Source organism: Helobdella robusta (genome assembly GCF_000326865.2).
Source record: "Helobdella robusta unplaced genomic scaffold HELROscaffold_9, whole genome shotgun sequence".
Lineage (NCBI taxonomy): Eukaryota > Metazoa > Annelida > Clitellata > Rhynchobdellida > Glossiphoniidae > Helobdella > Helobdella robusta.
In genome coordinates this window covers 3,562,839-3,575,032 of record NW_008705512.1, presented here as the reverse complement: position 1 = coordinate 3,575,032, position 12,194 = coordinate 3,562,839, and the positions used below count along the sequence as shown (strand labels likewise).

The window sequence follows — 12,194 nt, the reverse complement described above, 5'->3', positions numbered from 1 at the left end:
AAAAAACTGCGAAAAATTTAAAAAAAAAACCTGTGACAAAGTTTGCAAAAACTTAAAATAATTACGGTCAAGTTTTTCAAAATAAACATTTTTAAAACATTAACGTTAAATAATTATAATATTATTATTAATAGTAGTAATAATAATAATAATTATTATTATTATTATAATTACGTTGATATTGAAGATGACGTGTAAGAGGAGAGATTTCAGGTGTCACATACATAGGAGGCTCTAACTAGTTGGAAAATTCAAATTGAATTTTCACATGGAAAATTTTCAGATGGATGAACGAACGTGCAAATCTCCACTTAAAACCTTGGCGTGAAATAATCACTGGAAAATAGGAAATAAAAAAAATAATTTTCTCCACTTAGATATGGAATTGACTTTGACAAGACCCCACACATACATAGATAAATACATACACATACTCACACATACACACACACACATACACACATATACACATATACACACATACACGCCTAAGTACATACACGCATTCATTTACATATCGCTTGCACGCTCAAACGCAGGCGAATTTAATCACGCACACTCGTGTTAGTTGCGTAGAAATATGATTGGTGTTTTATTTCAGAACAAAAATACTTTATTAGCAGATTATTTTAAAAAATAATAATTAAAATTGTTCACGATATACAGAAAATATTGATAATAATTTTTAGAAATATACAGAAAATGATAATAATAAAATTGATAAATAAAGCACTCCATTTTTAATTGTATAAACTGTTAGAGAGAGACAGAATAATTTCATGTGAAAACGTCTTAAACGGTCATCGTGACGTCACAGCCGACCATTCAACTCATCAGCCACATCCGCTCGCTTGTCGCCTGCAAACGCTGACTATAAATAAGGTAGCTAGGAAGATGGGAATGGCGATGACGATGATGATGAAGAAGAAAAAGAAGAAGATGATGATGAAGATGATGATGAAGAAGTAGAAGTAGATGATGAAAAAGAAGATAATGATGGGAATGATGATGAAGAAGATGAGAATGAAAAAGATGATGAGGGAGAAGATAATGATGAAGGAAAGAAGAGCGAAGAGGAAGACGAAAATGATAATAGTGATGATGGCCATAATAGCGATGGTGATGAAAACGCTGATCACCCTAATGGCCGTGATGTTAGTGACTTGTGCGTGACGTGTATGCAGGGTATCAGAAATGTAAACAAAAAGTGTCTTACAATAAAAAAAATCATGAAAGCAGAACTAACTTTGTAACCAGTTGCTCGTTGGCACCTGGACCGCTATAACCTCCAGGACCACTTCTACCACTACCAGCTCCCATTCCAGCACCTCCACTATCTACGTTACCGTCACTACTACCACGACCACTACCACTTGTCGTACCACCACTGCCACTACTTCCTGACGTCGTGACGACAACCGACGACTTTTGAACGGTCAGAAAGTAAACAAACCTCTTCCACTGAAAGGAATGAATGTAATTAACTCTAAAAGAATCCCTGTGTTGTATTTCGACTTCGAGAAAAGATGCATGTAGGCCATCGTCAAATATTAATTCAAAGTTTTCATGGTTTCTTATTGAGACGGAAGGTACCATGCTCCTGTAAACTGGAGAGCCGTGTAAACTTCTCGTTGCGGCCACGTATAAACGAGACAACGACGGTGTTAACGATGATGAAGAAGATGATGATGGTGGTGGTGCCAAATAATTAGAAGAATGTAGTTGTGGTGGTGACGATGATGGCGATGCTGATAGGAGCATGGTGACTGATGATGTTTCGTCGTTTGGGACGACCATGTTCCGGCCGGCCTCATCAATTAACGACACATTCATTAATGAGTGCCTCTTGCAGTGACCCTGTCCAGAAGTTTCATGCAGTCATAATTAATTTTGTATTATAATTTTTATATAATTAATTTTATATTAAAATTATGTCATTAAAATTGATTTTGATTATAGATATTCATTATAATTATTAATCCGCCACTTATTAATTTTACGATAATACAATTTTTTTATTGATTAAAATTTGTCTAACCATATGCAGAAACTTAAATGTCTGATTTCATTCATTTGTATATACAAAGATTTTTTTATCTATGTGAATATTTACACGTACACAGACCGCCTATGTGCGTGCGTGCGTGCACATACGTAAGCAGTATACACGCGCGTACAGTCATAAGCAAAACGTACATTCAATGTTGGCCAATGAGAACAAAGGAAAATAAATGTTTCAGAAAGAGCCATCCATAACAAGGAAATAAAATCGAACTTTGTTTTATTGCTCGGGCAGACTAGTTATCGGACATACACAATACACACACACAAACACATACACACACACACACACAAACACAAACACACACACACACACTATTCTGTATAATATACATTAATTACTTTTATAAGAAAAAATGCTTACACTTAAAAGTTTAAAAACCAGTTTTAACAACCTGAAACAAATTGACGCAGACGATGAGCCTGTCACTGTGCTGATCAATAAGAATAACCTTGACCCAGCTATCCACCAGTGACTTGCTCTGGTGCCTGCACTCCAGGTTGGGGGGTGGGCAGTTCGGGTTGTCCATCATTGGGCCCAATCGGTGCCAGGTCACAAGTTCAAGGTCAGAGGTCAAGTGAAGGAGTTGGTTCATTCCTCCGACGTAAATATTGCCGGTTTTAGGATCGGCGGTTATTTTTTGTAGAGAGGATCGGTAATGCGTGTCGGTATTGTTTGACTTTCTACCGGTCGGTACGGTGATATTCGAGTGAGTTGAGATGTAACGAAGAATTATTAAGACCGCCATGACTACTGTCTTCTCAAGATTCAAATTCAATTCCATTGTGAAAATAAGTTACTTGTTAGCTGTACATCGAAATTACAAAAAAAAAATATCTTTCATATTTATTCAGATTATTGGATTATTCACATATTTACACAATTTTTTACTTATTTACAACATAATAATAAATTATTCCTTCCAAAATTTTTAAATTAATTAAACATATTAACATTTTTCAACATTAATTTATTCATGTAATTTATTTCAAATTGACCAATAACCAAAAGACAAATTCAACGAATGTAGCACCATCGGTCAGCGCATGTATGACCGTATGTATGTATGTATGTGTGTTTGTTTGTTTGTTTGTTTGTTTGTTTGTTTGTTTGTGTGTTTGTGTGTTTGTATGTATGCATCTACATATGTATGTATTGGTTTTTTAAACTTGAATTCTTTACGAAAATATACTACCAAACCGCCATAGCCTGGATCATGCTGCCTAACAAAATCAACAAACCGATACCTCGGCTATAGCTAAACTGTCAAATATGTTTCCAACTAACATAAACCCATGCCGAGTTTCCGTCAAAACCAGAATATCCAATCCATCACAAATTAATCCATGTTTTTCAACTCACTACGCTGTTCAGTTGTTCAACCTTGGCTAAATTTGACGTGAGCCAATTTATCTTTCAAAGTTTTGAGCTTGAACAAATCTTTGAAAAGATGTTCTTTATTTGGCATCGTCGAACCTGATGAGTGCCGATCTGACAACTTCTTCACTTTTTTTCCCTAACCTCATAATTTTGTATGTTTTTTTTTCACCAACAGCGTCATCAGTCAATTTGCCAATCATTTTGAGAAATCTATCCTTATCATCATCGGGGTCTTCTTCCAGTCTGAAAGGCATCGCAATGGCTTCTCTCTCTCTCTCTCTCTCTCTCTCTCTCTCTCTCTCTCTCTCTCTCTCTTTAGACTCGACAACAATGTTCGGTGTTCTTCGAACAATTTTTAAATCTTCATTGATAGTTTTAACTCTTTGTTTAACTTCAGTGCCGCCCACACTTGCAAAAGATCTTTTCATCTCACATCGGAGACTGCTGATCTCATCACAGACCTTTGTTCTCGTTGCGCATTCAATTGAGTTCAACTGGGATTTCATTCCAACATTAATTTCACTGATTTATCAACTTTTTCTCTAAACGAATGACTGATACCCTCAATCGATGATTTTTCAATATTTTAAATTCAGTTCTATTCAACTTAACTGTTATTTTATTGAAGCATTAACTTCACTTATTTCGTTTAATTTTCCGTTAAACGTATTATTAACAGCGTCGATAGATTAAGACAAGGATTTTAAATCGCAAACATTTTTTAGGCATTCATCACAGAGCCATTCTATATAAACGTTAGAACGTATAACGGAGTATACTCCACCTGAAGTAAAATCTCCATCAAATATGTACTAGCATTGAAAACATTGAAGTGCTTTCAACGATTGTACAATTTCTTTCTTGTTTTGACGTGTATTCGTAATGTACAGTTGGAAAATACTTTATTTATTTGCTAATGATAGTATGTGTATTACCTATACCTGAACAAAGCCACGTGAAAATTCAGCTGAAGAAAACAACTAAATTGGCATCAAATTATCAATAATTCAGATATTTCAACCACAAATTATATATTATTTTAATCCTGAAATTAAAAGCAGCCAGTACAATCAACTTTAAAACGAAAATTAGTATTTATTTAGTAAGCGAAAATAAAAATTTTAACGGAGATAAACTTTCGTGTGTTCGCAACGTATTCGCAAAATCGGATGTTTGTTTGTTTGCTTTTGTTTGTTTGTTTGTATGTATGTATGTATGTGTTTTGTATGTATGCATGTGTGTATGTAATGGGCAATTTACTTGCAAATGCCAGCATATTAAAATGAAATAAATCACAATCAACGATGTTATAAGGTCAACTTTGAAGGCAGCCAAATGTAACGAAAAAAATATAATAAATGTTAAAAAGTTAATAATAATTTAATAAAAATAATTTAATAAACTCTAATAAAAAAATTATTTTAAGAACAATCTAATAAATAATAATATGAATAATAATAATTAACTCAATGCAACTAGATAAATATGAAAATATAATGAATGAATATATATTTTTATGAATATTTGCAAATGTAGGTTCATACACTGTAATGAAATAACAAAAAAATAATATTTGCTTTTTTCTGGCAAAACATAATTTTTTTTCATTATTATAGAGTTGTTATTATTAGAAATGCAAAATTTCAAAAGACTAACCCTGTTAAAAGTATTTCAACCTTTCAAATTTTGCATTTTGAAAAAAAAATTTACCAGATTCGTTATTTAATTTAATTATTCAAATTTCAAAATTAAGTAAAATTTAGAAAAATAAACTAAATTTTTAAAAAATTATCAAATAACTTGCAAACAAATGTTACAAACTGTATTCAGCTGCGACAGAAACATCAATAACATTAATGTCATCAGCAAGATCTGATAACATCAATCTCACTGAAGTCTTCTGTATTAAGTAGGAGTAAGTTGAAAAATTGATGGGTTGGCTGGCTTACTGGATGAAACCGCAGTAGACAAAGTGCACACGCATATATAACTCTTCCGTCATCATCTGTTCCATATTTATACCCTGCAATACATGCAACATCACGTCATCCTCATCCATCAAGTCACATGGATGAACAAAACTTTAAAAACAATGAGCCATGGCTCTCTTCTCCTCTTCAATTCTGTTTTTGAGTCTTGTTGACTGCTTTTTCTCCTTTACTGCATCGCACATCTTCGCGCATGTAAGCTTACGTGTGAATAAACGTATGTATGCAATACTATGTATATATTTGAGTGTGTATGAGTGTGCTTATGTGTGTTTTGTGTGTGTATGAGTGGGTTTGTGTGTATGTGGTGTGTGTGTGTGTGTCGTTGTCTGTAAGTGTGTGTAGTTTTTGTTAGTGTTACGGTAGATGCGTTTACGCACCTGCATTATGTGAGATTATTTCAGTTATGACTTTAAGATTCGTTAATGAAATTGTACTGAAAAAATTTTCTTACGAGACGTTTCGTTTCATTAAAGCTGTTGTTAATTGCTTTCAAAAATTTTTAAAAATGTAAAGATAACTCAGAAAATGAAACGTGGCGTATTATAATATATATATATATATATATATATATATATATATATATATATAATCAGTGTTGTATAGATTACTTTTGGAAAGTAATCTGATTACAAATTACTTTTAAAATTAGCTTGAGATTACAAATTACAGATTACTTTGCAGTGATGTGTCCGATTACAGATTACATCATCAAACTTTTTGAAATTACAGATTACATCATAAGAATTTTATTTAATGAATGTCACATAGTTTTATGAATTATTGAATTATTAAATTGTAATTATTCATAAAATAATTTAAAAAATTGCATTTTTTTTAAATTTCATGAAATTTAAAACAAGTTTGAACCAGAAGCGACTTTGCTTATCCTGCTTCATAACGTTCTTGAGCAGACCAACTTTTTAACATTACGTGGGCGGTCTAATTAAAAAGCATACGACGTCAATGGATAAACTATTTCTTTTGAATAAGTCTTTTTTTTAGTTTTTTAACTTTAAATTTTAAAAATCTTAGGTATTGTTGTCGTTAAAGTAATCTAAAATAAAGTAATCGTGACACCTGTTTAGATTAGAGATTACACAAAAAATGTAATTTGATTACAGATTACTTTTATAAATGATGCGATTACAGATTCAAAAAAATGTAATCGATTACGTAATCGGATTACTTGTAATCCGATTACTATACAACACTGTATATAATTGTAAAGCCTGGAATGTTTTCATAAAAGTTTTATCATTCACATGTAACCCAAGCAATCTTATTTTTATTAAAAAATTTAACAAGTATTAGAAAATGATTGCGCCTGTTTCTTTATTTGTTGGTGTATGAAGGCTTATATCTACCATGAAGGAAAATTTTCAAAGAGAGATTGCTCCCAAAATTCAAACCAAAAATTTGTTATAATGTCATTTTTCTGTTTCCAGAGCCATTGACAACAACTTTGATGTCAACACCGATTAATTTGTTTTTAAAACCCCATTTCCGCGATGTTCAACAGCGCCCTTCAATGAATTTTACAAAGAGATGGGTCTTCTCTTGAGATCCGCTCTGAACTTTGTAAATGATGGAGAAGTAGTTAAAGAAGAAAATATAGAAAGTTCCAGAGCAAAGAGCCAGAAAAAGCAAACGCAAATTTAGCAGAAAAGTATTTAGCAGGAGTTATAAAAAAGTGGGAAAGAAAAGACGATCGTAATTCGGGGCGTGTAGGCTTCATTAATATATCTAATAACTACTTAGAAAATAATTTAAATCGAAACAATTACATTAATGTGCACATTTAAAAAAATTTCTCTTTTTTATATTTAGCCAGTTTAAAGAGAGGGCAGGATATGAAGATATACTATGAGAAAAGATAGGGGCACGAGCAACTAGGCGAGCAGCAGAGTTAAAAGCTTTACTTAGAGGATAGAGTGTAGAATCAGGAAGACCATAGTAGAGCGAGTTACAATAATCAATCATAAGCTAAACTAATTAAGTTTTGAATTATTAACCATTTGTGGGATATAGTTTTTATACTACTCAAATGATTTCGCCTGCATTCACCTTACAAAAACCATTACCGGAAAATAAACAATATTTATAGTCTTTGTTGTCCTGGTGTCTTCACTTAGTATTTATTTTTTTCAGATCAACTCCGGGAAGTTATTAAAGTTTGGCGATTTTGAATATTTTTAACTAAATTTACTAAATTTATCTCAATATTTATTGTGAAAAACAATGGGCGAAGCTCACTCAAAAGGTTGGCAACCGAAGACAAACAGCTTGTCAGATGATTACAAAGTGTTGAGCAAGGTCCTAGGTCTGGGAATCAATGGCAAAGTCGTTGAGTGCATCAGTAGATCGTCGGGACAAGTTTACGCTTTAAAAGTGATGACAACCATTTTTTTTAATAATTTTATAAATCAGATGTTCGAGTTTTAATTGTTTGCTTCATTCCGTTAGTGATGTAGGTAGCTAGTGGGGTTGTCATTTCATTTCATATGTTCATCATTTCACTGTTTGCATTTACTACACTACTGACACATGTCATTTTTAAAATCAAAATTGATTTATATATAATATATATTATATTGATTATATTTATTAATTTAGATCATTTTTATACAAAATCAAAAAAATGAATAATAAAATAAGTTATTCTTACAGTTACATGTTTAATTTTATAACCTGCTGTTTTTCATACTTTGTTACAGTTATATTTTATTTTCAAATTGTAAAATATATTATGAATATTGATATGATATATTAAATAAATTATTATTATATTCATATTTCATTTCAAACTATTTATTTTATTTAATTTTATTATTAATTGATATTGTCAAATGGACAAACCAAACACTCAAATTTAATTTAATTAATTAAAGTTTAGAAAAGAAGTAATAGTTGATAGTTAATACTCAATAGTAATAAATTAAATAAAGTAATCTGATGTGAACTTTTTCACATTTAGTAGCACTGAACTTATTTGATATTTTGTTTGTTTGAAAATTTAAAAAGGTCCTAAAAGATTCCCCAAAGGCACGAAGGGAAGTAGAATTACACTGCAGAGCATCTGGTTGTGAATACATCGTCAACATTATCGACGTCTATGAAAATACAATCAGTGGTCAGAAGTGTCTGCTACTCGTTATGGAATGGTAATTTTATTTATAAATTCTTTCAAATTTGTTCAAATAAATAAATTAAATAAAATTCAATTTTCTTATATAATCCTACAACAGTTGTTAACAATGACAAATAAATAAGAGACTAAACTTTTTTTAACCTAAACCTCAACCATATAAATTACCAAATTAATACAACACCTATTTAATACAATACTTGATTATTACGATACCTAATTAATGTAATGTCCAATTAATATAATACCTAACTAGTACAATACCTAGTTAATGCAATACCTAATTATAACAATTCTTTATTAATTCAATACCTTATTATAAAAATAACAGATTAATACATTTCCTTTATTAATACAATACCCAATTGATACAATTCCTTATTAATACAACACCTAATTAATACAATGCTCAATTAATACAATTCCTTATTAAAACAATACCTAATTAATACAATACCCAATTAATACAATTCCTTATTAAAACAATACATAATTAATACAATACATTTTAATATGATATTAAAGAAATTAAATTTATATTAAATTGTTTGACAGTATGAGTGGAGGAGAACTCTTCAATAGAATTCAAGAGCATTCAGACTCCCCATTCACAGAAAGAGGTTTTAGTTTTTTTTTTTCAATTCCAAAGTAATTTATATATAACCAGAGTAAAATTTATCAGTAATTGTAGACAGCTTCATTATGAAACACAGTGTTGTGTGATGATAACATGGTTAATTATTGTATGCAAGGCATTGTGATTTTAAGTAGGAGTTGGTAAGAAAAAAATGATAGTGTAAATTTTTTTCTCTGCCTGCTATTTTCTGAATAAACAAGCAAACAGATAGTGTTATGATCTGTGCACATGTCTTATGTCTGTATAGCAAACTTACAATACTACATACCTACCTAGTACCTACCCACTCTGTAGTATGAAGTGCCAATTAAGATTGGAGATTTGCTAACTAATTTTTACATCAACCTGATTCTCCTTCATTTATTTATTAGCTTCAGTGGGATTGTTTCATGTTTTTGGACGGTTAGGAGGGAGGTTTTAAAATGGTGAAAGTGATGTGTTTTCTGATTCGGTTTCTTCAATACGCAGCGGTGAAAGAGTACATACGCGTTTTTGTATGCATGTTCTTCTGTCTGTTCATGTACTTGTCTATCAGTTAAATGCTTAAAGTAAAATTGAGAATTAATACATAGATTTATAATACTCTTGACTGTTGCATTATTTTTATTCAGCAACCAAACAGCAGATAGTAATGTTAGAATGTGTAAATATGTTCTGTATATATCAATCACATTATTGATTTCTGGTATAATGTTACCAATTATATATTCATTCTTCGGGGAATCTTCTATACAGGGTCGTTTAAGTTACTTGAATTCTGCCTGCTTATCAAATCAACAATTTATTCATTCATTCACTCATTCGTTCATTCATCTTTCATTCATTCATCTTTTCACTCATTCATCCTAGCATTCATTCATTCATTCCTTCATTTTCATGTGATGTTTATTAATGGTTTGGAAAAAAATTGTTAACCTTCTAGATAGATATGCACCCAGAACAAAAATATATCTTAACTGGAGTCTGGTACTTTACATACATTATGCGTATATACATCCACACGTGTGTGTGCGTGTGTGTTTGTGTGCGTGTGTGTGTATGCAGAACTGCATCTATTTATAATGTATATAATAATTATTTACAATTTTACTCTTCTAAGTTAATTTTAAACATGACATGTTTAAGTTTTCTGAAGAATTTAGCTCTGGTAACCAATTAGTATTGTTGGTCATATAAATATATCTATGAATACATGTTTCTACTTGTTTGTTGAATATGTTATCAAAATGTTTATGTTCATATTATGGATTCCTGGGTTTGAGATTTTAATAATTTGTTATGTTGTCTAGAATGCGGGAATATCCCATCATATTCATGACACACCCTGATCAAATTAAAAAAAAAGCTGTATAATAAATAAATGTAGAATCAATATTTGAGATTTATGTGTGTACGTGTGTGTGTGTTTATATGTAGATTTGCAGTAGTTTTGATCACGTACACATGTGTGTATGTTGTTTTTGTTTGTATGTGTTTGTATGTGTGCGTGTGTTTATTTGTCTTATTATTTGTTTGTTTGTTTATTTCAACACAGAGGCAGCAGACATTGTATACCAGATTTGTATGGCACTAGACTTCCTTCACTCCAATGACATTGCCCATCGAGATCTCAAGGTTAATGAGAGGATGATGATGATGAGGGGAAGGATGATGTAGTAGTTATAGTAGTAGTAGTAATGGTAGTAGTATGTAGTAGTTCTCGTTGTAGTAGCTTAGTAGCTACAAACAAAAAAACCTAAGGTGATAACGTTAATAACACAGATCTGGTATTGAATGGCTTACACAGTATTGTGATTTTATTATAACATAATTATTTTAACCATCATCATTATCATTTAATCATCTCATCATTTCTTCGTCATCACCGCCATTTTATTCACCATCATTATTACATCATCTGCTATTATTACCTTTAACATTGAAATCTGTGGTGAGGAATAAACTACTAAGCATGCATAAGTTGATAGTTGCATGTAAAATCTTTCAACGTCTGCATAGGTTCATTTATTCTGTTTTTTTGTTTTTACGGGTTTTTGTCTTTGCTCTTTACTTTATATTTATTATTATTAAATTATTATATTACCTTTGATGTTGTTTTTATTCGTTGATATTTCGTCTGATTGCTGAGTTACTGTGTAATGTTATTTTTAAGCATTGAGGTAGAGCATGTTTGAAAAGATGTTTACTATGTATTATTGGAAGATAGCTGATTGCATTTTTAATATACTCTAAAAAAATTTGTTTTTATACATCTGCCATAAAATTATTATATCACCGTAATAATTATTATTATTATTTATTTATAAGTATTATATTATTTTAATATTATCATAATAAATGTTCATAATATTATCATTATTGTAGATAATATAACTAAATATTAATAATAATATATATAACTGAAGAAAGCCTATATAGGAGAGCATATAACACCTAAATGAATTATTGAGGTATTTAGTAGTCTTGAAATATTTATATAATCTTTTCTATTTCATTAAGAGTTTAGAATGATGTGACCAAGAGTTAGATTGACCATGATTGCACTTGAAACTGTTAAACTGCTGTTGAGTTTTCAGCTCCTTTAATTAAATAACTTATTTACCGTGTTATGTTTTCTTGACTGGCTGTACTAAACTATACCTAATTACACGTTGGTTGTTCTTTCATTTTTTTAGTTCTGTGTGTTGTAGCAGGGTGATTCAACTTTTTTTTATTGGTAGCTGTGTCCATTCCATCAATTATGTTTGGTAAGGTTTTATATAATTTCGTTTTAGCTTATTTAACAACGTCAGCGATGATGATGGTGATGGTGTTATGTAGTTGTGATGTGGAGAGCATGTGAGCATGTGTGAATGAGTAAATGATGATGATGAGTGTTCTGTGTGTGTGTGTGTGTGTGTGTGTGTGTGTGTGTGTGTGTGTGTGTGTGTGTGTGTGTGTGTGTGTGTGTGTGTGTGTGTGTGTGTGTAATACAACTNT

The 12,194-nt window shown here is 31.0% G+C and overlaps 2 protein-coding genes across 2 annotated transcripts in view; one reads left to right on the top strand and one right to left on the bottom strand.

The window, feature by feature from the left end:
• Positions 1-825: 825 nt before the first annotated feature.
• HELRODRAFT_166274 (hypothetical protein) lies at positions 826-2,846 on the bottom strand (the record flags this gene model as incomplete). Its single annotated transcript, XM_009033242.1, has 3 exons — positions 826-886; positions 1,247-1,857; positions 2,457-2,846. 3 exons carry the CDS (start codon positions 2,844-2,846, stop codon positions 826-828), a joined length of 1,062 nt encoding a protein of 353 aa, XP_009031490.1.
• Positions 2,847-7,671: 4,825 nt separating this feature from the next.
• Positions 7,672-12,194, top strand: part of HELRODRAFT_108666 (hypothetical protein) — a gene marked incomplete at its 5' end in the record, with an annotated part of 10,437 nt that continues 5,914 nt past the window's right edge. Inside the window, 4 exons of the mRNA XM_009033241.1 lie at positions 7,672-7,821; positions 8,455-8,594; positions 9,134-9,198; positions 10,750-10,829. Coding sequence (XP_009031489.1) covers positions 7,672-7,821; positions 8,455-8,594; positions 9,134-9,198; positions 10,750-10,829 — 435 coding nt within the window. The remainder of the gene's footprint in view (positions 7,822-8,454; positions 8,595-9,133; positions 9,199-10,749; positions 10,830-12,194) is intronic.